Genomic DNA, 23,925 nt, shown 5'->3' with positions numbered 1-23,925 from the left:
TGCCATGTTTATTCAATGCGGATTGCATTTGCCGAATGTGCAACACCAACGCCACAATTAGCACCACCAACCAAATTATAAAGATTATCATTTTCTGGAACAAGATTAGTGGAAATTAGTTTTTATGCTTATCGATGACTACAAGCTAAACAATTTGATAGCCATTATAATTAAGTATTTAGAAAGTCCTATCATCTTCCTTTATAGGAAGATGATGACAGTTCTTCTGGCATTCGTTTGGATATCTCGACTCAGTCAATTAACAACAAAATCGAAGTGGACTATCGTCAATTTACTTTGATAAACTAAAAGTATTGGGACTAAAATATTCTTCTTGGCGTGTCGAAATATCACATTACTGAGGACATAGAGTAGTTGAGTGTAGGGTGAAGACAGAACATTCCTTCATTTATTTTGATTCTTTCTACAAGCTATGATACTGTACTCGGTTAAATAGTTAACTAGCTAATCCTACCAAACTCCATGATGGTTGAGTCACCATAAATGTTTTACTTTGTTTGTTTTACTTTAGCCAGAGATTCGCCATACTCTTTATAAATATTGAACGTAATACAATTAGGTACTCTAATGTGAAGCTACCAACATCATCATCATTATCATCATCATCAACAGCGTATATGTGGCCACTGCTAACTAAAGGCTAATAACATGTTATCAGATACCTAATTCAAAAATATTTTGTACATAGTACATAATATTATCATTGTGTTTTGGTTTTAATTTTGTAATCACAACAAAACATCTGTTGTTTTTATGCAGTACATTTGTGATATTAATTTAGTGTTTTAATATGAATTGTCCGTCTATACATATTATTATGTGTGTTCCCACGTATGTTCTGAGCATGTCTACTTTTTTGTCAAATTTGTGATTAGATATATAATACCAAAGGCAAGGACGTTAAAGAAACATACAATACATATAAAGTTACCTTTCTGTCATGCAACTTATACGTGATTATTACGATGTAAATACTAGAAGGAAACAACGCTGACCATGTACTACATAGTTTATTATATGCATAAGAATTTAAAATAAACAATATAATAATTACCGAATAAAAAAGATTCACTAAAACTTGTCTATATCATTAATGCATGCATTCGCAACTAATTTATTCGTATTTGACTTTGAGGATCTCTGCAAGATGAGAATAAAAATACTAATGTTCACACAAACAAATACACTAAAGTGAAGTAAAATGAGATATAATGTAATATCAGAGAAAATGGGTAAATAATGAAAAAAACACACAAAAATAGAACTCACGTTAAATAATAGATGCCAGCTCGTACACAAACATACACTGGATGTAAACAAAACGTTCTCTACGAACGTGTTACTCAACGCTCTGACTAACGCCGTATGGTAAATAGGCGGATCAGACGCTGCATGTATGTAAACATGTATATAGGTATATGCATCGGTACATAATAGCACTCATAGATTAGATTAGACGCTTGTTCGGGGTGCATTTTTAAGTATTTATCAATGATATTGACTCTTATAATAGGAGTGCCTCAAGGGACTATTTTAGGTCCCGGAACTGCTAAAAAATCTTTAAGAGGTGATGATTTACGTATTTAAATTTAGAGTGTAATATGTGACTATTTTGAATTTATTATGTATTAATACGTAAAAAATATTATCTAACTCACATTCACTTATTTGAATCTGGTCTACACAAATCAAATAAAACAAATACAAATCTACTCGTGTTTTTATTTAATGTAAGAAAATAAAATACTAAATTAACTTAAAAATACCTTTTATGTGTTTATTTAAGAACGGTATTTGGGTAAGTATGATATTTTTGACTAAACAGTGACAAAGTCAGTCGTAGCCTTATTATACGTTTAAGATGCTGCTAAATACTAAGTATGTATACACTTATGACTCTGCTGAGAATATAAACTAATGACAAATATAATAATCTTCTAACATAGCTAGAAACATCTATGTACACAATAATACTAAGTGTATCCATTTATTTTCTAGGTCTTATTCTAAGCCAGTGTCCTCCATGTAGTCTGATGTTCAAGTTGTCAACAGCCAGCTTGGCAGGGATGCAGGTCTTCTCACATGGAGACAGTTCCATGTGACGTAGGAGCTGGTAGGTCATCACTTTCATCTCACAGAGAGCAAATCTCGATCCTGTGAATAATAATAATTTATTCTCTGATATTGATCTCGTCATTGATGCAGGGAAAATGATAGTTGTTCAGTAATGGTAGTTAGACACTGTATTGATTGATGTTTATACGACAGATGAGTGGATTTAAGCACAATTAAATTTGTCATTTACCTAAACAATTCCTAGGACCAATTCCGAAGGGAATGTAGGCATTCATATTAATCTTGTGTCGGTTTTCTACGGAGAAACGCTCAGGGTCGAACTTTTCTGGCTGTGGGAAGTATCGAGGGTCGTGATGGATGGCTAGAATTGGGATCATGAGGCCAGTACCTTTACGAATCTGGAAATCAAATGCATTAGTTAGTCAATCAGTAAAAAGGCGGAATCTTTTTGGTATATTCACATAGTTAATACTGACAATGACATCTTCTTTGGAGTTCTTGTTTGGTTTGCCCATATTGTAATCCTTGATACACTCCCTATCAGCAACTAAGGCCGGTGGCCATCTTCGCAAGACCTCTGCAAATAAATGATATTGTGAAATTATCATCATCATCAACACCAGCTTCCCATTAGACACCTATTATGGCAAAATTAAATTCTTACCAGACACCACCATGTCCAGATACTTCATGCTCTGGATAGAGTTGAAGTCGAACTTGCCACCGTTCTTAGCGTCATGTTCCCTAATCTCCTGCACCAGACGATCCTGCACGTCAGGGTTTACTGCCAGCTCGTACATCATGAAAGACATAGCAGTCGAAACAGTTTCGAAGCCAGCGATGAAGAAGAGAAATGCTTGAGAAACTAAGTCGTTGTCAGTCCATTCTGAAAACAAAATCAGCATCATTAGAATTATCCTAATTGTTCAAGTTACTTTTATCTTGTGTTGCATGGTCAGTTCTATAGTTTTCGTTACCTCGATTGACCTCTTTTCTCAATCCAATTGAAGATTCTTCGACAGTGGCGAATCCAGTAGAACTATCATCAGGTTTCTCATCATGTGATAGTTTTCCTAAAATAAAACATTAACATTTTAGTACATACTAGCAAATAATGCAATTTTAAGCGGGTAGATTTTCGCAGATTATAAGGAAAAGTATCTACCTTTTTTTGCTTCCATCAGCAAGTGTATCATATCGGGTCTGACAATATTGCGTTGTTGCCGGTCTTTCATCGTGTCAAGCACCAATTCCGTGAAGAATTTCCTTACTGAAGCTGGTACAATATCCCAATTAAGTATCTGTAAAATAAAAAACATATTTTTATTGCTTTACAGTCTTACATTGCTTATTTAATACCTTTTTATAATAATATTTCTGATTGGACTTACTTTAGCTACTTTAGGTGCATTTAATAAAACAAAGAACATTATCATTCGTATGACTTTGAAATCAAACAAATTCTTGCCCATGTTATAAAACTGGTTGTCCGGATCAGCCTGAGAGTCCACCTTTAGACCATAGGCACAAGATGCTATCACATCATTAGCGTACCGTGTTGTAAGGTCCTTGAAATCAACGTCTACGTAATCATCTGGTGGCAAAGGAAATTAACATTTAAAATTAAATTCACAAGGTACATTATTAGGAAGATATGGTAGAATGTATATTACCTTTTGAATCCTCCAATTTTTTGTTTAGTGAAAGTATCATCTGGTCTCCGACTTCCATCATGAAAGGTACCATCAACCGGATTTTAGAGCTGGTGAACGCTGGACTCAGTGTGGAGCGCATGTCCTTCCATTCTTGACCTGTAAGATGTTATTTCTTTTTAATATGGAACGTTTCTCTATGTAATTTTTATCTAAGTATACGAGTATGGTAGTTACCTCTCATTAAGAACAGAGTTCTTTTGAAGAAAGATTCGCCATCGAAGCCACGGTGGTCGGTGAAATGCTCAAAGTCTTTGATGGTGATCTTTTTGATCAGCTCAATGTCACGAACTAATATAAGCTTTGTGATGAATTCAAATCTGCCGACGAACCTGAAAAAGAAAGAAGAAAGGCGGTAGCACACTTCACACTACGTTTGTCCGTCAATCACGCTGAAACCACTAAACGTATATAGATGTATATAGACAGAGTATGAGCTGAATTGGATGATAGGATACTTTGTATCGCATGGGAATATAGGCGATGCCGCTGGCAAAAGTTAGTTTAATATTACTGCGCCATATTATTTCGAGAAAAACTTGAACTTAGACTTGATTCTTATTTTTCATAATTTTTTTTTTCTGGTCTAGCTTTACAGGCACAAACCCGCCAAAACACTTTATTTACATCCGCTTTATGTAGTGTTTGTTTGATACAAGCGTGTATATTATACAGTAGCAGTGATAAACACATTAACCGAAGTCATTGTTTACAAAAATTACATGATACAGACACGTGCCAACAGGTCATACAATAAATACTTAAGATTAAAGTAGGAGGTCAAAATAAATGTTTTTATAGAACAGCAGCACCAAAAACAATAACATTTGATCATTCGTATTACTATTTAACACTGTACAATTATAGATGTACATAACTACGTACATAATCATTACACTCCTATAAACAAATATCAGTTAGGTGGCAAATATTCTAAAAGTGTCATTTACTGGCGAGACTTTTAATGATTACTTCAACTATTCCTTAGTAATTATTTTGTATTGAAAAGAATAGCTAAGGACTGGCTTAAGTACTCAGTCCTTCCTTAGCTATTAAATGACTCTGAGTACGGCGATTAGTGCGTTACCGCCCCTTAATATTCCCATTTTAATTGTATTACCAAAAATCTTATTTCTCACCTTTCTTCAGGAAAACTGTTGTAGTAATTCTGCAGATTATGCACGTAGTGTTCTCGACGGAACATTACTGAGGCCACGTTGCCCAGCAGTGGGACCGGCGTGTGGTACTTGATGCCATCCTTGTGGAATGAGTAGAACTGCCTGAGGTACAGCACCAGCAGCGCCACCACCACTCCCGCACACAGCAATGATATTAACATTTTCTGAAATACAACAAATATATATTTTTGTATTTTAACTCTTGTACAGCTCATGAACTCCCACAGTGGCTTGAAACTAGTCGAGTTACTCCGTGTAATAGTTTCGTGAGTAAGCCATGAAATATTATTGTCTGTGTGTATGTATGACTAAATATTTTCTTTTAGAAAATTGTTAGCATTGATACTGAAGATTTTAATCTTTAAATAACTATAGTAGAAAAAATTAAGCACGAATTAAAAAAAATAAGACTAACATTTAGCAAAAATACCAATGGTGCTATACAAAATTAAAGTATCTCCTTAGTCAGAGCTTCAATATTTGTACCACACATGATTGTCGATTATTTAATATCGCGTTCACCAATTGGCGTTCATGAGATAATGGTTACCCGTGCTCTGTTTTAGAGTACAATGCCAAGGTCACCCCTGATTACATGGGACATATAACACAAATGGTGAAACGTGCACCTCTGCCTACCCCTTCGGGGGTGAATGGCGTGATGTGGGTTATAAAAATAATTGATTTTAGTTTCCAAATTCTACAGAACAATACACTGAACCTAATAGAGTCAGTTTGTTTTGTTTCAAACATGTTTTCTCTCTACCTACTTATACCTATTGTTTTGTTCAAGCCAAATTATCAAAGTAACTGACAGATTATAAATTTAAATTAACACAATTTGATTATGTCACAGCTCCATACCGAAGTTTGGTCACGTTTGAATTGTGTCTGCCTATAACCACAGAAACACAACCAAAATAATATAACGGAGCTACTTTACACGTGCCATACAACCTCTATTTACAAACAGTCCGCATTCATTATGATAACCAGTATTCGATATTTAAAACAGATAATAAAAAAACAATAACTTACGTATAAAAAATATAGCAAAAACAGCAAACCGGTTGTATGTAAACAAACCAACTTTAGACACAACACACTCAATACTATGCCGTATTCACACTGAACTCAGTACATATATAATTATATGTACATAACAGACGATGTAGCATTATATATGTGTCTCAGGACTAATCTAATCTACCCTCGCTTCGTTAGCTAAGTTGTTATATCATTTCATCATCCAAAATAATGATATTGATATCGAATTCATTTTATAATAGACCCTCCATTGCTTGCTTCAAGGTCACATTTCCGTTGCACTGATTGTAGGCCTTCTTTGTGCTTGTATAAATCTATATGCTGGTAATTTAAGGTACTTATAAATATAAGTTATTAATTCTTAACAAACTCCTTTGGTTTTTCAGATAGGCTACTGTAACTGTTTTCCATAAAGTGTGGGAGAGCTGCTCGGCACGAATGGGCCGGCTCGAACAGAGTGATACTACGGCCTCACAGAAAATCGACGTAAAACAACGCTTGCGTTGTATTTCGTTGTGTGGGTGAGATTACCGAAGCGCCAATTACCCCCAATCTTCCCAATCCCCGATTCCCCAACAACCTTTAAATTCCTAACCCCCATTTGCGGGTATCCATGGGCGGCGGCGATTGCTTTACCATCAATCGATCCGTTTGCACGTTTCCCGGCTTATTCCATAAAAAAATGTAAGGCATTAAATATTCAATTTTTCGATTTCGTAATTGGTGTTTATAAAAGAGACAAATATTTTTATATTCATTTATTTTAATATGTACAAAATTAAAAAAGTATTTGTAATAACAAAACAACCTTACATTTAAAATTGAACGCTATCATTCATAAAAAATATTAATCTTATCCTAAAGCAGGTACCTATTTCATCATATTGTTTAATTATAAATGGAAATAGATTTATGTATTTTGCAGGTACATATAATTACATTCCTATCATCGAATAGCCCTAATCGACCGAGAGATTCGAAAAGTCGGTTTTTCCTAAATAGGTATAATTATTAATATTTTGTGTTACTTTTAATCAGATACCTATTTATTGATTGTTCTATCATCTCTGTCGATTAACGCTTAATTATTATATATCATTTAGTTCATAGTCCCAGTTATTTGAAAGAGTATTTCAACAGCTTTGGTATATAAATAATAGTTCTTGTACCCGTATAATATAACTACTTAAGTTAAAGAGTTAGCACCGAATGTGTATAGTTTCATCATGGTCAACAGCTGGTCTTCTAAGTCCTCGGTCTGAACTTGAGCCAGTGTCCTCCTTGCAGCCTCAGGTTGAAAGTTTCGTTAGACAACTTCGCTGGTATGCAGGTCTTCTCACAAGGGGACACTTCCATTTCTCTGAGTATCTGGTATGTCATCACTTTAATCTCACAGAGCGCAAATCTTGATCCTGAGGAACATGATGGAAGACATGAGTTTTAAAGTTACTTATGGATTTCTGGACTATAAATAATTATTTTAAATGGAGTTGGTTATCTGTCCTCACCAATGCAATTCCGAGGTCCAACACCGAAGGGCATGTACGCGAGTGGATTGATGGTGTGTCTGTTTTCTTCTGAGAACCGCTCAGGGTCGAACTTCATAGGATCGGGGAAGTGCTCAGGATCACGGTGAATGGTGAATACTGGTATCCAGACTCCAGTTCCTTTGCGGATCTGTAACATAAAACATTGTCTCTTTCATCGTTTCTAAGTTTTGTTTTTCTTACTGATGTATTTGGGATTCAAATATGCTGTTGGATAAAAGTTTTATGCATTTTGTCATACTTACAATGTAATCTTTCTCCGCTTTTGGGTTCGGTTTGCCCATGTTGTAGTCTTTAGTGCAAATTCTGTCTAGGGCAACTGCAGGTGGCCAAAGTCGAAGGACCTCTGAAATATGAAACACATTCTTGTTTTTGCCATACAAACTTAAAGACTTACAGACCTTTGCCATATATAATCATGACTTTGGTCTGTATGACCATCCTACTTTAGAAAATTGGTCATTTACTTTGCACATTTCATAAATTTTGATTTTATCACAATTATTGTTTTACCTGACACCACCATATCCATGTAGACCATGTTCTGTATGGAGTTGAAGTCGAACTTGCCGCCGTTCTTGGCGTCATTTTCCTTGATCTCCTGCGCCAGCCGCTCCTGAACGTCAGGGTTCATGGCAAGCTCGTGGAGTAGGAACGACATGCCTGATGAGACAGTTTCAAATCCAGCAATGAAGAAGAGCACTGCTTGAGCCACGAGGTCCTCATCAGTCCATACTGAAATTGAAATATTAGGTCACATGATTACTACAAAGTTGGTGTATATTATAACTGAAGATAAACCAGTGGTGATCTACTACACGTTTTTTACAATCATAACACCTCCGTCATTATAACCATTAAGATATTGTTTGTTTACATAACGAGTACCAAAACGTACGAATGTATATAAATTAACATGAAATTATCATAATTCATATTTTTTTACTTCTGTCAAGTAGTTTATCTCAATATTAAAAGACTATAACTACCTACAGATATAATGTAGGTACTTATACATTGACATGTGATTGACGTCTATGTTATTCGATTTTATACTTTTAGGACCCCTTGACACATATAGGTGCCTATATTGGGCCCCAGTTCTATTTAATTTTCTGTGCCCTTTCCACCACCTTTCTGTTAACCATTCAAAGTTCATTCAAAAGCTCATGGTTTCGTTGATGGATCCCATTTTCATTTTGATAAAAGCGTGTCCATTTTGGTCTCGTTTTATTCATTCAATAATAATGATATAAGCAACAACATACACACCTCTATTAATTTCTTTCTTCCCCACAGCTGATTCCGTTACAGTAGCGAATCCAGCAGCCACATCATTGGATTTAATATCTTCGTGAGTCAGTTTGCCTGAAATCCAAATCAATTTCTTATTATTATATTGCTTTTTATCAATAAATTTATTAGTTAATTAAAATTTTCATGTTTGTACCTTTCTTGGCTTCCATCAACAAGTGTATCATGTCGGGTCTGATAATATTCTTCAACTCTCGGTTTTCCATTGTGTCCAAGACCAGAGATTTGAATGCCTTCTTTGATGACTCCGAGAGGAAATCCAACTTTAAAAGCTGTAACAGAAATCAAACATAGATTTAAGCACATAATATAAATATGTGTGTTCGTTAAAAAGAGCAAAATATATACGGAAGTAACAATCTACATATTGGCGCCTTGAGACAATAAATATTTACATGTGGATTTGGGTAAGTATCTATTACTTGTTAAACAGGATTTTTAAACCTGTCATCTTTATGTGTGAAATATCAAACATTACTAGTTGTTCATTATTATAATCTAATCTAATTTAATTATACTTATTTCTGAGTAAAAGGATATTCAGACCTTTTTTCTTTTTACACCGACACCGTATCACACCTATTGGCATAGAAACAAACAGCCAGATTATCCAACAGAGATATTACGAATCAAAAGATAAGTGTTTCACGAGACAGCATTATCAGATTTTATATTTATCGTCATAATACTTAGAATACTAGTTTTTATTATCTTTCTGTAAATAAATTATATGTAATTATTTGTAGTCCAAAACGTAGATTACGCTAATAATGCGGCAAAGTCACGAGCTTTACTGATATGAATAAAAACATGCACAAAAACTAAATTCCTCATAAAACACAAACAGTGACTACGCAAATATTTTTTCTTATGATTAATTATTTAACATATTAGTACCTTAGCTATTTCTGGTACATTAGCGAGCATGAAGGACTTGATAATCTGAGGAAAATTAAATGTAGAAGTCTCCTTTCCCAGTTTATAGAAGCTGTTGTTTTTGTCATTGTGGGAGTCCACCTTCAGACCAAAGGCACAGGAGGCAATCACATCGTTGGCGTAGCGGGTTGTCAGGTCTTTACATTCCACATCTATGGAACCACCTGTAAAGAAGCACATGAGGTTTTTACACAAGCCCGTTACAATTTTTCAATATATGTTGTTATGATATTTTTTCACTGGTTTTTGTTAATACCGTTAGTTAGGTCTCACGAAAAAATAAATTACTCTGTTCAATTTCAAACCAGTCAAATTATGTATAAGAAAACACAGCTCAAGCCGAGAAAATTAATTTAATTGGCGACCAAAACCGCATCTCGGAATGATGATGATTACCAAAAAAAACGAACTTACTCTTTGATTCTTTTATAATTTTATGAAGTGATTGCATCATCTGGTCTCCGACCTCCACCATGAAAGGTACCATCAGCCGCATCTTGGAGCTTGTGAACGCTGGACTCAGCGTGGAGCGCATGTCCTTCCATTCCTGACCTGTAATTGTTTGAAAAGGATTGTTAATTAAAATTATTTATCATCCTATTAAAGCTTGCCCTCAAGACGAGACACTTTTATCAGCACTCAAAACGTATTCTTCTAAGCATCGACAATAAGAAGTCTAATTTACTTTATAACACTGGCAAAAAATCAAGAGCTGTTTGTAAAGATGATTGTTTTACATACCTCTTAAAGAGAAGAGGTTCCTGGAGAAGTAGGACTCGCTGTTGCCTAACAAGGGACGGTGGTCGAGGAAGTGCTCGAAGTCTTTCACAGTCATCTTTTTAATCAGCTCCAGGTCACGAACCACAATCAACTCCTTGATGAATTCATATCTGCCAACGAACCTGATGAATAGAATATTTTTTTATAATAATATGCTACTGAATGAATGCATTTCACAACACCACTACTTTTCATTGACCAAGCAACTGTGTCCAGGATATTAGTTCCTCATCATCGTCATCATCAGCTAGAAGATATCCTGAAGAGGACTACTGAGCAAAATCCTTCATTCGTCAATTCCTTGCAGCTGAGCATTGATTCCTCGCGACTCTGACAATGTCATCAATCTACTAAGCGGGACGTCCGCCCAAGCCAAGTCTTCTGATTTATGGTCCCCAATTCTTTTATGTAGAAGGACCTTTATCTTGTTTCAACAATCTTACCTTTCCTCAGGGAACTTGTTGTAGACCGTTGTGAGTCCGTCACTGACATGCTCAGCGCGTAAGACTACCCTGGACATGTTGCCGAGGATCGGGACTGGCTTGATGTGCTTGACGCCATGGCGGCTGAAGGAGGAGTACAGTCTTCGGAAGTACAGCGTTATCACGGCGACGAGGACCGCCAGCCAGACTAGCAGGATAATCATGATCTGTAATAACGTTTATATATGTCTTATTAGTATGCAGTAGGTACACCAGTTTCATAAAATCTGTTAACCGAAAGAGAATCGTCATAGTGTATCTTGTTCCTACCCTTTACGAGACTTTTTTAAGGTGTAAATCAGCCAATAACTTCTCCCGCGTTGGGCGAGGCGAGAGGGAGTGTCAAACTCTTACTGACTAAAAACCACCCCGTTCCTTCTCCTGATATTTGAATCGGAGCCCCCGTAAACCCGCCAGATAGTCTGCACCTCCGGACCTTTTACGAGACTTTTTGGTTCCTCTACACGCAAACAAAAAAAATTCAAGACAGGTGTAACTAATTAAAAGCTTGTAAAATAAACAACATTATCTGTACTTTGCGATATAATAGATTAAACATATATTTTGTGCTCAATGACTTAGTTCTATCTATCACATTTAAATCTGCCAGCCGACAGTAATATAAAGATCATGATATAAAATATATCTAATTATAATTTTATCGATATTTATCATAAACATACAAGATACTGACAGATATAAAAATATTCACGTGTTACTATATCTATATGACCAACAAAAATGTTTTACTGAATATTAATAGTAGGTACCAGTACACTTAGATACTCAAATAAACTGGTTTTTGTTCACAAACTTCCGCAAATATGAATGAGCTATAAGTACAGTACGTACTTCATTTAGTTAAATAACATATGTACAATAATTATCCGAAAAAAGAATATAAAATAACACCATTTATTGCTGTAAATTCTTAGTTACAATTCTGTTAATACTAACCTGTGTCTGTTAGAAAACAAATTGTTTATAACAAAAAAAAAGTTAATTAGATACTATTTGTCAACAATAGAAATAAAAACTGTCACAGTAAAACCATCTCAATTAATGTGGACATGCATATTAATTCAGATATTTTTCAATGACAATGCTAAATAATATAATCAGTGTCAAAACTTACCGTTTCGTACTTGTCAAAATTCTGACGGAATCAAGTTGATCACAAACGTGTTGCTTGTTACACGACAAAACTATATCTAGTAGTGGGGTATCAAGTTCGCCAGTATTATACTATTATATTTATCAACAGACCACGTGCCGTTTATTTTTTTTTTTTAATTAAACCTTAACATCAGTTTTATCTTCGGTAGTGATACGATATAAATGAGTAGTGGTATTGTTATTTGGCTATAATTTGTTTACTTACCTATTTTTTTATTTTTTTTGTAGACAAATGATAATATTTTTTGTAGACCAAGTATCTTACCACTCAACCTCAACAAACTGGTAAAAAATATGTTAATATTGAAACTGTTTGTAATCTTATTATATACATACATAACCTCACGCTTGTCTCCCATGGGGGTCTATGATATGTAGAGGCTATGGCCAATTGCTTCGAATCGTACACAACTCTTTTGGGCGAGGGCCCTTAGCCTCTCTTAAACCACAGTTTGTAAGAAAACAGTAGTATGTAACTATGTTTTATTTACAGCTTCGGTAATGGTATTTACAGTACAAAACAATAAGTCACACATTTCACAGTTCTGTCATGGTCTTCTAAGTCCTCGCTCTGAACTTGAGCCAGTGTCCTCCACGTAGGCTTAAGTTAAAGGTTTCACTTGACAACTTCGCTGGTATGCAGGTCTTCTCACAAGGGGACACTTCCATTTCTCGGAGGATCTGGTATGTTATCACCTTAATCTCACAGAGCGCAAATCTTGATCCTGAGGAAAAATATTTTCGTGGTTTAGGTTTTATTTTCCTTAACAACCAAACATGTCATTAGGTTTTAGAACATTATAGTTACTTTTTCATAAAGCTTGTCATTCTATCTGCTTTACCAACGGCAAATTTTTTGAACTAATTACTTTATTTTTTTATGGAATAGGTGGCAAACGAACATACGTGTCACCTGATGGTAAGCGATCAGCGCCGCCCTTGATATTAGCTTATTAACACTCACCAATGCAATTCCGAGGTCCAGCACCGAAGGGCATGTACGCGAGCGGATTGATGGTGTGTCTGTTCTCTTCTGAGAACCGCTCAGGGTCGAACTTGTTAGGATTGGGGTAGTAATGAGGATCGCGGTGAATGGTGAATACTGGTATCCAGACGCCAGTTCCTTTGCGGATCTGTAGTGACATAATAAAACAATACTTGAATAATTAAACGAAATAAAGTTTAGGACTGGAAGCCTAAATATAAACCTAACCAGGCCAAAGCCTACTTACAATCAATATATTATTGTATAAGGACATTAACTTTACTTACAATGTAATCTTTCTCCGCTTTTGGGTTCGGTTTGCCCATATTGTAATCTTTGGTGCAAATTCTGTCTAGAGCTCCAGCTGTTGGCCAAAGTCGGAGGACCTCTGAAAAATAAAAAAAACTTTTTAGTGTAACAGAATGTAAATGCTATTTTGACGGAATGCTCTTTGATATAATGCGAGATAACTGAGTATAAGAAAAAATATTCTCTTTTCACGCTTTATCAAGTCTCACCTGACACCACCATATCCATGTAGACCATGTTCTGTATGGAGTTGAAGTCGAACTTGCCGCCGTTCTTGGCGTCATTTTCCTTGATCTCCTGCGCCAGCCGCTCCTGAACGTCAGGATTCATAGCAAGCTCGTGGAGTAGGAACGACATGCCTGATGAGACAGCCTCGAATCCGGCAATGAAGAACACCACTGCTTGAGCCACGAGATCCTCATCAGTCCACACTAAAAATGCAACATTATAAGCCATCTTATGTAAACCTTGTAGATTTATAGAATTGAGAGCATCAAATATTCATTTTTGTTTCAATAATTTAACCTATTGTTTTAATTCCATACACACCTCTATTAACTTTTTTCGTCCCCACAGCTGATTCGGTAACAGTAGCAAAACCAACAGCCCGATCGTTGGGTTTGATATCTTCATGCGTCAATTTGCCTGAAACCAAGATTTGATCATTCATCTTGTTTATATTATAACTCTTGTAAGCCATATTAATTGAGTAATTGTTTATGGCTTACTCACAAAACTGGCAGCGTTGCGCCACAAGCTGATCAAGTGACTTAACAGAGATATGTTTAAATTATTTATTCGACTATTTTAATGGCTTACCTTTCTTGGCTTGTATTAACAAGTGTATCATGTCGTGTCTAATAATATTCTTCAACTCTCGGTTTTCCATCGTTTCTAGTACCAGACTCTTGAATGCGTGCTTTGATGACTCCGTAAGGAAATCCAATTTTAATATCTGTGACATAAAGCAAAAATAAAATATGGCTAAAAATGGGATTGTCAGTAGAGGGTGTACGAGCATGCATGAAAAGACTTATGAAAATGTATAAAGCGAAAAAGGTATGTAAGATTCGTGGCATTGGCGTTCCATAGTTTCTGTCTCAAACTAAACTCAAACTAACCCAACCATAAACATTCCTCACAAACTACAGACAACGATTTGAGAATAAAAAACTGTGATTAATGATTTCAAACGAACGTGTACCTTAGCTACTTCTGGCAAGTTAGCAAACAGGAAAGACTTTATTATCTTAGCAAAGTTTAAAGTAGAAGTCTCCTTCCCCAGTTTATAGAAGCTGTTGTTTTTGTCATTGTGGGAGTCCACCTTCAGACCAAAGGCACAGGAGGCTATCACATCGTTGGCGTAGCGAGCAGTCAGGTCTTTGCAATCCAAATCCACGGAGCCATCTATAAAGATTTTTAATATGATCACATGAGATTTTTACACACTCATTCAAACTGCAAGATTAGACTTTTGAAGATCTCAGTTGATACTTCTTTTCAGATCATTTTTACGTTACGTCTCAAATAAATTACTCTGTTACATTCAATACCAGTCAAATCGTAAAGAAATATTGCTAAGGCAAATCATTCAAGTTAGATTGCAACTCAAAAGTCACATAATCATATCTTATTAAATGTTCTACTATTAACTATGTGAAAATCTGACTTACTCTTAGATTCCTTTATAATTCTATGAAGCGACCGCATCATCTGGTCTCCGACCTCCACCATGAAAGGCACCATCAGACGCATCTTGGAGCTTGTGAACGCTGGACTCAGTGTGGAGCGCATGTCCTTCCATTCTTGACCTGTAATTGTTTGATATTTTTCAACAATCGATAGTTTCCTTCTTACTAAGCCTTAAGTGCACTAAGGTATTTAGAAATGAAACGTATGCGTTAAGGAGGAATTAAAAATTTCTGTTCTTCGAGAAGAATTTCTCTTTTACAGACTTACCTGTTAAAGAAAATAGATTCCTGGAGAAGTACGAATTGCCGTTGCCTAACAAGGGCCGGTGGTCGAGGAAATGCTCGAAGTCTTTCACAGTTATCTTCTTGACCAGTTCAAGGTCACGGACTACAATTAATTCCTTGGTGAATTCATACCTTCCGACGAACCTGATGGAAAAATATTTTTATTTGTATAGAGCAGTATATTTAACACTAATCATGTTATAGATTCAATGCATGTAACATTAACATTACTTTTTACGGCTTCACTACTCGGATATGAGCCCCTAGCGTGGCTTGAAACTAATCGAGTTACTATATCAAACAGTACGTGAGTAAATCGCACAACAAAATAATTTAATACAAAATTACTGTCTACACGATGTTGCCGCGTCTGCGCACGCTGCTCATGATGAGGGGTCCCGCTGTGACTCGAAACTGGTAAAGCTTTTCTCCATCAATGTATGTCAGTAAACCGTGATTTTTACTGTCTCATCAAAGAAATTATAACAAAAATAATAGGATATAAAGGAGTATACCTACCTTTCCTCAGGGAACTCGTTGTAGACCTTTGTGAGTTCATCGCTGGTGTGTTCTGCGCGTAAGACGACCTTGGCCATGTTGCCGAGGAGCGGGACTGGTCTGATGTGCTTGATGCCATGGCGGCTGAAGGAGGAGTACAGTCTTCGGAAGTACAGCGTTATCACGGCGACGAGGACCCCCAGCCAAATTAGGAGGATGATCATGATCTGAGTAAATATTTAAATCTATACCTATACTTATAATAAATCTGTAGAGAGGTCAATTCTGTACATGAAATATATTTCCAAAATAACTATCAGCGGGTGATTGGTGATCGATACTGACGCCAAAAATGCAATCAGAAATTTTTTTGTCTGTCTGTCTGTCTGTCTGTATGTTCTTTATAGAAACAAAAACCACTCGACAGATTTCAACGAAAATTGGTACAATTGTTCTTCATACTCCTGGGCAGGTTATATGTTTATATGTTTAAGCTTACGTCGCGTGTGCAGCCTTAATGGTTAAAGCTACACAGAAATCATGTATGACGGAAATGTTCTCCTTAAAATTGTTTAAAAAATATTCCACGACAGCAAATGTCTATCTTTTATGGTTGACTACAATAAATCCCGATAGCTTAGCAGAATATTTGTCTGTTTAGCAGGGTGCGTGTTACTGGATCGATACCAAACCCAAATATGTGATATTTTTTTTTTGTCCGTCTGTCTGTCTGTATGTTCAGGCCTCACGTGAAAACTAACGGTTCGATTTCGATGAAACTTGGTATAATTTATACCTTATTATCCTGGGCATAAAATAGGACACTATTTATCCTGAAAAAATACGTAGAAAAAATCTTTATTTTTCAGTTTTATTCCACAGAACGCAAGCTCAATAGCAGTAGCTCAATAGAGGGATCTCCTTAATTATTATGGGCATCGCCTGCTATAGATATATTGCATACTCAAGGTTGCATAGCTTAGTAACACTGGAAGACCGACATCCGCGCGGACGGAGTCGCGGGCAGAAGCTAGTAAAAAATAAATTACCAATTTATAACAATGACATAAAAATAAATTGACAATTTATTACAATGAAATTTATGAATATGATGAGCCTTGAAAAATTTAAAGTAATATATCAAATCAGTTATTGGTCATACACCAGTAAAGCTACTTAGCTACTTAATGAACCGGTTGTTGACAAAAACGTATTACACATATGAATAAGTTTTTTATTTTATTTAGTACCACTAAATATAAAATAAATATATGGAACTTCTACGACTCGTGCAACACTTTAGTTAACTTCGAGGGTGCCTTTCCACTAAAGATGTGTTATGCTACGTTGCTGTGGATACGTTTGGCTTCCACCGATCATATTCATTGGTATACATAGCTTAGCACTGGTAGAAACGGACTTAGCTATGTTTTTTATATGGAAAGACGCGTGCTATGGTTGCGTGCTATGGATGTTTCCTATACTATACTATAGATACATTGCATACTCAAGGTGTGCATAGCTTAGTAACACTGGAAACGGTAATGTTACATCTTCGTAGCAAAACAAAATGTTAACGGTTATTTTGTCAACATAACAAATAAAATACATGCAAAAAACCTATCTTATTGGCACAATGTATACCCATGTTAACTTAGATAAAAATTAAGTATGTTTTGAATGAGATATGCCTAAAAATAAGTTGAGTGATGTAACTTACTCTATCGTCAAAATACTGTTGGAACCGAGTTGATGCCAAACGTGTTGCTTGTAAGACCACGAAACTACGTCTGAGAGTGGGAGGAGGGATTTTAAAGAATAACCTCTGGTCTGCCGGTATATGAGATACAATAGATATAATACATTGTGTCTCGCATAGTTCTGCGATATCACGGGTTAAACAAATAACATAAGTTTTATCTTAAACAATGATACGAAGCAAAAATGTAATGCCAATTTATAAGTATTTTTATTTGAATAAGTATTGTTTGTATTTTTTTAATAATGTCAATTGGTCTACGATATTCATCTCACAAAAAGATCCCAGACTAGGGCAACGCTTAAAAAAAACATAGTATTTAAAAATGTATTCATTTATTTTACTTTATTACAAAACTTAATCTAAAAGAGTTAGTATGAAAAATTAACATAAACTTTTAATAAAACTTCTATTAATCACTTATAAGGTCTACATTTATTTAGCTTTGGTATCAATACAATAATAGTATAAGCACACTTCAGTATAAAATCGACATTATATAATTTTATAACATAAACTATTTGGTACGAGTATTACATGTCACTTATATGTAAAGTCACACCAACTAATCCTAGGTGTAAAAGCAATTTCCACAGTTTTGTCATGGTCATCATTCTCGTCTCCTAAGTCCTCGCTCTGAACCTGAGCCAGTGTCCTCCATGCAGCCGTGGTTGGAAACTCTTTTTGCAAAACCTCGATGGAATACAGGTCTTCTCGCAAGGAGAGATTTCCAATTCTCGGAGAATCTGGTATGTCATTACTTTTATCTCACAAAGTGCAAATCTTGACCCTGAGGAAGAAGAAATGAGGTACAATTTCATTTGGGATTTTTTGTGACTATTTAGTTTAGGTATTATTAATCTATTAATTGTTTATTGCACGTTGAGAATGAATTGGTAGCACCAGTTATCAAAAACAGTCCCCTGAGTTGGAAACTACCTGGTTTTTTGTTTGCGTTGTGTGCTTAAATGACTGCTGGTGGATCATCTGCTGGTAAGTTACCGGCGCTGCCATATACACTCACAATACTAAATGAGTTATAAGGCTAGTATCTTTAGGATCAGGATTTTTTATATAACCAACTTCATTCAAGTTAACGTCTCAAATTCTTGTTCACACACATTATTCGATTAACACTCACCAATGCAATTCCGAGGTCCAACACCGAAGGGCATGTACGCGAGTGGATTGATGGTGTGCCTGTTCTCTTCTGAGAACCGCTCAGGGTCGAACTTGTTAGGATTGGGGTAGTAATTAGGATCACGGTGGATAGCGTAAACTGGTATCCAGAGGCCAGTGCCTTTGTGGACCTGAAAAACATAATAGGTATTTGAGATGATGCTTTTAAATTGATTTTAGATGTAATGTGTAGAACTTTACTCACAATATAATCGTTGTCGGCCTTCGCATTCGGTTTACCCAAATTGTAGTCTTTTGTGCAAATTCTGTCAAGAGCAAGTGAAGGTGGCCAAAATCGAAGGAGTTCTACAAAAGAAAATTCAAATTATCACAAAATGTAAATACTATTTGTAATATCCTAGTGTATGGAAACGTTTTTTGAAAAAAAAAAAAAATAGTAAAAAATATCACTATGATAATATCACATTCTACAACGCAAGTTGCCAGTGATAAAAATAATTCAATCCTAAATAAATCTCACCTGACACCACCATATCCATGTAGACCATGTTCTGTATGGAGTTGAAGTCGAACTTGCCGCCGTTCTTGGCGTCGTTTTCCTTGATCTCCTGCGCCAGCCGCTCTTGGACGTCAGGGTTCAAAGCAAGCTCGTGGAGTAGGAACGACATGCCTGATGATACAGTTTCAAAGCCAGCAACAAAGAACAGGACTGCTTGAGCAACAAGGTCCCCATCACTCCATTCTGAAATGTTACGAAGAAATGTGTCATTTATAATTTAAATAATAAAAACATTTTTTTTAAGTAAAAGTCAATATCGATCTTTTCATGCTAAATAGATATACATAATTATTACTCACCTCTGTTAACTGTTTTCTTGCCTACAGCTGATTCAGTAACAGTAGCAAATCCAGCAGCCTCATCATTAGATTTAATGTCTTCATGCGTCAGCCTACCTAAGATCAAAATTAGTTAAACATTTATTATATTTCATATTATCAATCGTTTTAATTTCCTGGGTATTTGATATGTTCATGTGTGTACCTTTCTTGGCTTCCATTAACAAGTGTATCATGTCGGGTCTGATAATATTCTTCAACTCTCGGTTTTCCATCGTTTCTAGTACCAGACTCTTGAATGCGTTCTTTGATGACTCCGAGATGATGTCCAACTTAAAGAACTGTAATGTAAAGAAGAAAAAAATATTTATTAATACTTAACATGCCTGCCATTGCATGCCATTACGATTACATTACAGTATACAGTCCGGCAAAATTATAGAAGAAGTTCTATCATTTTTATAACGAAAAGTATAGTAATTATGACTACAATTAAAAAAGGTATTAAATAATGAAAATTAAAATAGTTATATTAAAAAAAATATTCGAGACAGTCTCACGTCCTAAAACTGATTTTGCGAAAATTTCTTTCTATAGTAAGAGTAATATTGATATTTACCTCACCAACGGCTGGTAGTGCAGAAAGTATGAAAGAATTGAGCACCTTCCGGAAATTCAATACAGAGGTATCTTTCCCCAGTGCGTAGAAACTGTTATTCTTATCATTGTGGGAGTCCACCTTCAGACCAAAGGCACAGGAGGCGATCACATCGTTAGCGTAGCGGGTCGTCAAGTCTTTGCAATCCAAGTCTATGGAACCAGCTGTAAAGATTTATTGGATGAATTGCTAGAAATATGGTAGAAATATGAGAACGCGATCCAGAGCAAATATTAATATTTAATATGCCTTAATATCGACCTGTGTCCATTGCCGGGTATACAAATATTCATATGGACTAGACATGGACTTATAGTAAATTAAACCATTACTTTAAGATTCCTAAACACGAACTTACTCTTAGATTCCTTTATAGCTTTATGAAGCGATCGCATCATCTGGTCTCCGACCTCCACCATGAAAGGTATCATCAGGCGTATCTTGGAGCTTGTGAACGCTGGACTCAGTGTGGAGCGCATGTCCTTCCATTCTTGACCTGTATAACACACAATCTTTGTATAAGTTATTTATATCTTCATAATATATGTTACCACGTAAAAAATATGTACACAATTGACGCCGAATACAGATTTAGAATAACAAAGCGGGCCTACACGATGGCCGGCATCGTATACAGGAACACTTTAACCTCTTTTTATCTCATCACTAGCTACTTCCGCGCGGTTTCACCCGCACTGCTCGGTTCCTATTGATCGTGGCGTGATGTTTTATAGCCTATAGCCTTCCTCGATAAATGCACTATTCCACACAAAAAGAAATATAATATTAATATTCAAATCTGACCAGTAGTTTCGGAGATTAGCGCGTTCAAACAAACAAACAAACAAACAAACTCTTCAGCTTTATAATATTATAGTATATTAGTATAGAAGTATAGATAACGCAGCTGAAGCTGCTGACAGAAGCAAGTATAGAATATAAGCAAGTATAGTACAATCAGTAATAACATTGAATTAAAAATTGAGCTCGATCTGAGACGGTGTACTTATTTGTTTTATCTAAATACCTTTTAAAGATAACAAGTTCCTGGAGAAGTAGGACTCGCTGTTGCCCAAAATAAAGCGGTGGTCAATGAAGTGCTCGAAATCTTTCACAGATATCTTCTTTATCAGCTCGAGGTCACGAACAAATATCACCTCCTTATTGAATTCATATCTGCCAACGAACCTGATGAATGAAATGACATGAATCAATAATTTTCCCATAACATAGATCAGTCTTGTTACTTAATTACGTCAGAACTCATTAGATGAAATTTGGAACGGGGTTGGTTATAGTCTTGAATAGCACATTGGCTCCTTTATATCCCACGGGAATGCGGGCGAAGCTGGGGACATAAGCTAGTATTTATAGGGTTTAAGTATCTCACCTTTCCTCAGGAAATTTATCGTAGAGGCTTGTAAAAACATCATTTATATGTTCCGTGCGAAAAATTATCGTGTGCATATTGCCGAAGATCGGTACTGGCTCTATGTGCTTGACGCCATGGCGACCGAAAGTGGAATACACCTTGCGAAAGTACAGCAATACCACAGCAACCAGGACCACCAACCAGACTAATAGGATTATCATGATCTGTAACAACGGTTGCTTCTTCTATAAAACGTCTCGTCACACCCTACTCTAGTTCTCACGTGATACTTAAAACGCTGGCTTTGTATAAAGCGATTTGGGAAAGAGTAGCCATACTATAGCACTTTGCTCCTCTTCATAAAAACATATACTTGATAAAAAAACCACGCCCATGTAACTTTAGGTGATACAAAAACAATGGAGAGATTTAAAACTAATAGAAATACTACCGGGGATGTATAAAAGGAACAACAGGACCCGGTCAATATAACTAAGACTATTAAAGTAATTGATATAAAGCGAGCAACATCATCGCTATATATCGACGCACTGTACGATTTTTTACTTACTGTAATTTATCAAAACACTAGTGTGTATTAGACTACAGTTTGTCTATATACGCGCGAACTATTCTCGTCCCCGCACATGTGATGGGAATGGCGAATGAAGCATTACTGAGTGTGCGGCGCTCATGTCTGTGTGTATCTATTGGCTGACCTTGAGCGGTTTGTTGCTGATGATTAAAAGAATAACACTACATGCTTTTATCTTTGGCGATGACACGTTATCATAAACAAAAGCTGGATTATAAACGATAAGTAGTATGAATTAGATTCATGATTTATTAATTGTTCATTTAGGATCGCTGCAATTTTAAAATATATAGAGGGAGTGTCAGACTCTTACTGACTAAAAACTATCCCGTTCCTAGTCCTGCTGTCCGCAGCTCCGGAGCTATTAAAGCCTTAAGGCTATGTATTGTATAATAAAAAATGAATTTGTGTAAATATAAACCAGAGCTTATAGAAACCCGGTTTATCACCAACCTAAAATACTAAAATTATTTTTTTCCGTTTTATGTAATCAGACAGTCTTAATATCTACATGTGTACATAACAATATCTTAAGTCTTGATATAAAGCTTAATAATAACATGTTGACCATATCGGCTTGTACTGGGACAGCCCCTGGGTGTGCTCGTGTGTGAAGTCTATCAAAATCATTATTTACCCTTTGATTTAAACAGCAAAGACTATGGAATACGAGCCTATCGTAAAATTCGTACATATGTATGTTCGTGTTATGTAATGAATACAAGTTGCTCACTCCTGATAACGCAGGAGTCTGTGTTTCACTTGATAGTGATTCATAATAAGGACGCTCGAAGTAGCTGATCTAGCATATAGTACCGTCATACCATCACGTCCTTGACTCTATAATAGGAGTTAACAATGTCCCACTCTTTGTTAGACACGATTTTTAAGAAAACATCCTTTTGGTATTTATATCTACAAAAATGATCACAAGACAGTGCCACCTTTACCGACTGCTAAAATGAAGACAATGATGTATTTGAAATTGTCAATCGTAGTCTGAATATTAGATGTACCTACACTTTGTACACATCATTTCCTAATAATTAGGTTTATATTTTCCTGCACAATTTTTCAGTTACTATGCATTGATATAATAGTGGTAAACAAAATAATTTTTTTTGATAATATTACAAAACATTGGGCAATATTGCCAGTCGGCATGAGTTGTAGTTTTCGTTGATAATGATATAAAAACGAAATTATGTTTTTACTAAAATTACTCGTATCTCTGTAGCAATAAAGCCTAAAGTTTATAAATATGCACTGCATATCTGTTGGATTAATAGCGGTGTTGTTTATTTTGATTGAGTATCTTTTTTACTTATTTTTATGGTATAAGCCAGTAAACTAGCAGACGCAGGGACTAACTAGTAGGCTGCACGACGACTGAAGATTAAGAGTCCCTCTGTGACTCGAAACCAGACTAGTTGAGTTTTTTATCCAGATATTTACATGAGTGAATCGTGATTCTTAGCGAACTTACGGTTCTTGTTTTTTTCTGGTGACATATACATACTTTTTCGA

The 23,925-nt window shown here is 35.7% G+C and overlaps 1 protein-coding gene across 1 annotated transcript; it reads right to left on the bottom strand.

The window, feature by feature from the left end:
- Window positions 1-1,723: 1,723 nt before the first annotated feature.
- LOC118264846 (uncharacterized) lies at window positions 1,724-23,405 on the bottom strand. Its single transcript, XM_050705127.1, has 44 exons — window positions 22,375-23,405; window positions 21,822-22,027; window positions 21,459-21,619; window positions 20,790-20,927; window positions 20,393-20,595; window positions 19,979-20,114; window positions 19,795-19,890; window positions 19,457-19,678; window positions 19,181-19,281; window positions 18,938-19,106; window positions 18,422-18,586; window positions 17,758-17,957; window positions 16,059-16,264; window positions 15,523-15,683; window positions 15,237-15,374; window positions 14,768-14,970; window positions 14,383-14,518; window positions 14,113-14,208; window positions 13,773-13,994; window positions 13,542-13,642; window positions 13,234-13,402; window positions 12,831-12,994; window positions 12,051-12,056; window positions 11,055-11,260; window positions 10,573-10,733; window positions 10,246-10,383; window positions 9,793-9,995; window positions 9,032-9,167; window positions 8,854-8,949; window positions 8,095-8,316; window positions 7,827-7,927; window positions 7,543-7,711; window positions 7,282-7,446; window positions 6,026-6,120; window positions 4,949-5,151; window positions 3,987-4,141; window positions 3,771-3,908; window positions 3,489-3,691; window positions 3,263-3,398; window positions 3,075-3,170; window positions 2,762-2,983; window positions 2,574-2,674; window positions 2,327-2,495; window positions 1,724-2,175 (listed from the first exon to the last, which is right to left on the bottom strand). Exons 2-44 carry the CDS (start codon window positions 22,022-22,024, stop codon window positions 2,009-2,011), a joined length of 6,678 nt encoding a protein of 2,225 aa, XP_050561084.1. The 5' UTR covers window positions 22,025-22,027; window positions 22,375-23,405; the 3' UTR covers window positions 1,724-2,008.
- Between the last annotated feature and the right edge of the window lie 520 nt (window positions 23,406-23,925).

Source organism: Spodoptera frugiperda, chromosome 26 (genome assembly GCF_023101765.2).
Source record: "Spodoptera frugiperda isolate SF20-4 chromosome 26, AGI-APGP_CSIRO_Sfru_2.0, whole genome shotgun sequence".
NCBI classification, from domain to species: domain Eukaryota; kingdom Metazoa; phylum Arthropoda; class Insecta; order Lepidoptera; family Noctuidae; genus Spodoptera; species Spodoptera frugiperda.
The sequence above is the reverse complement of the archived record's forward strand: the minus strand, read 5'-3'. Positions and strand labels throughout refer to the sequence as shown.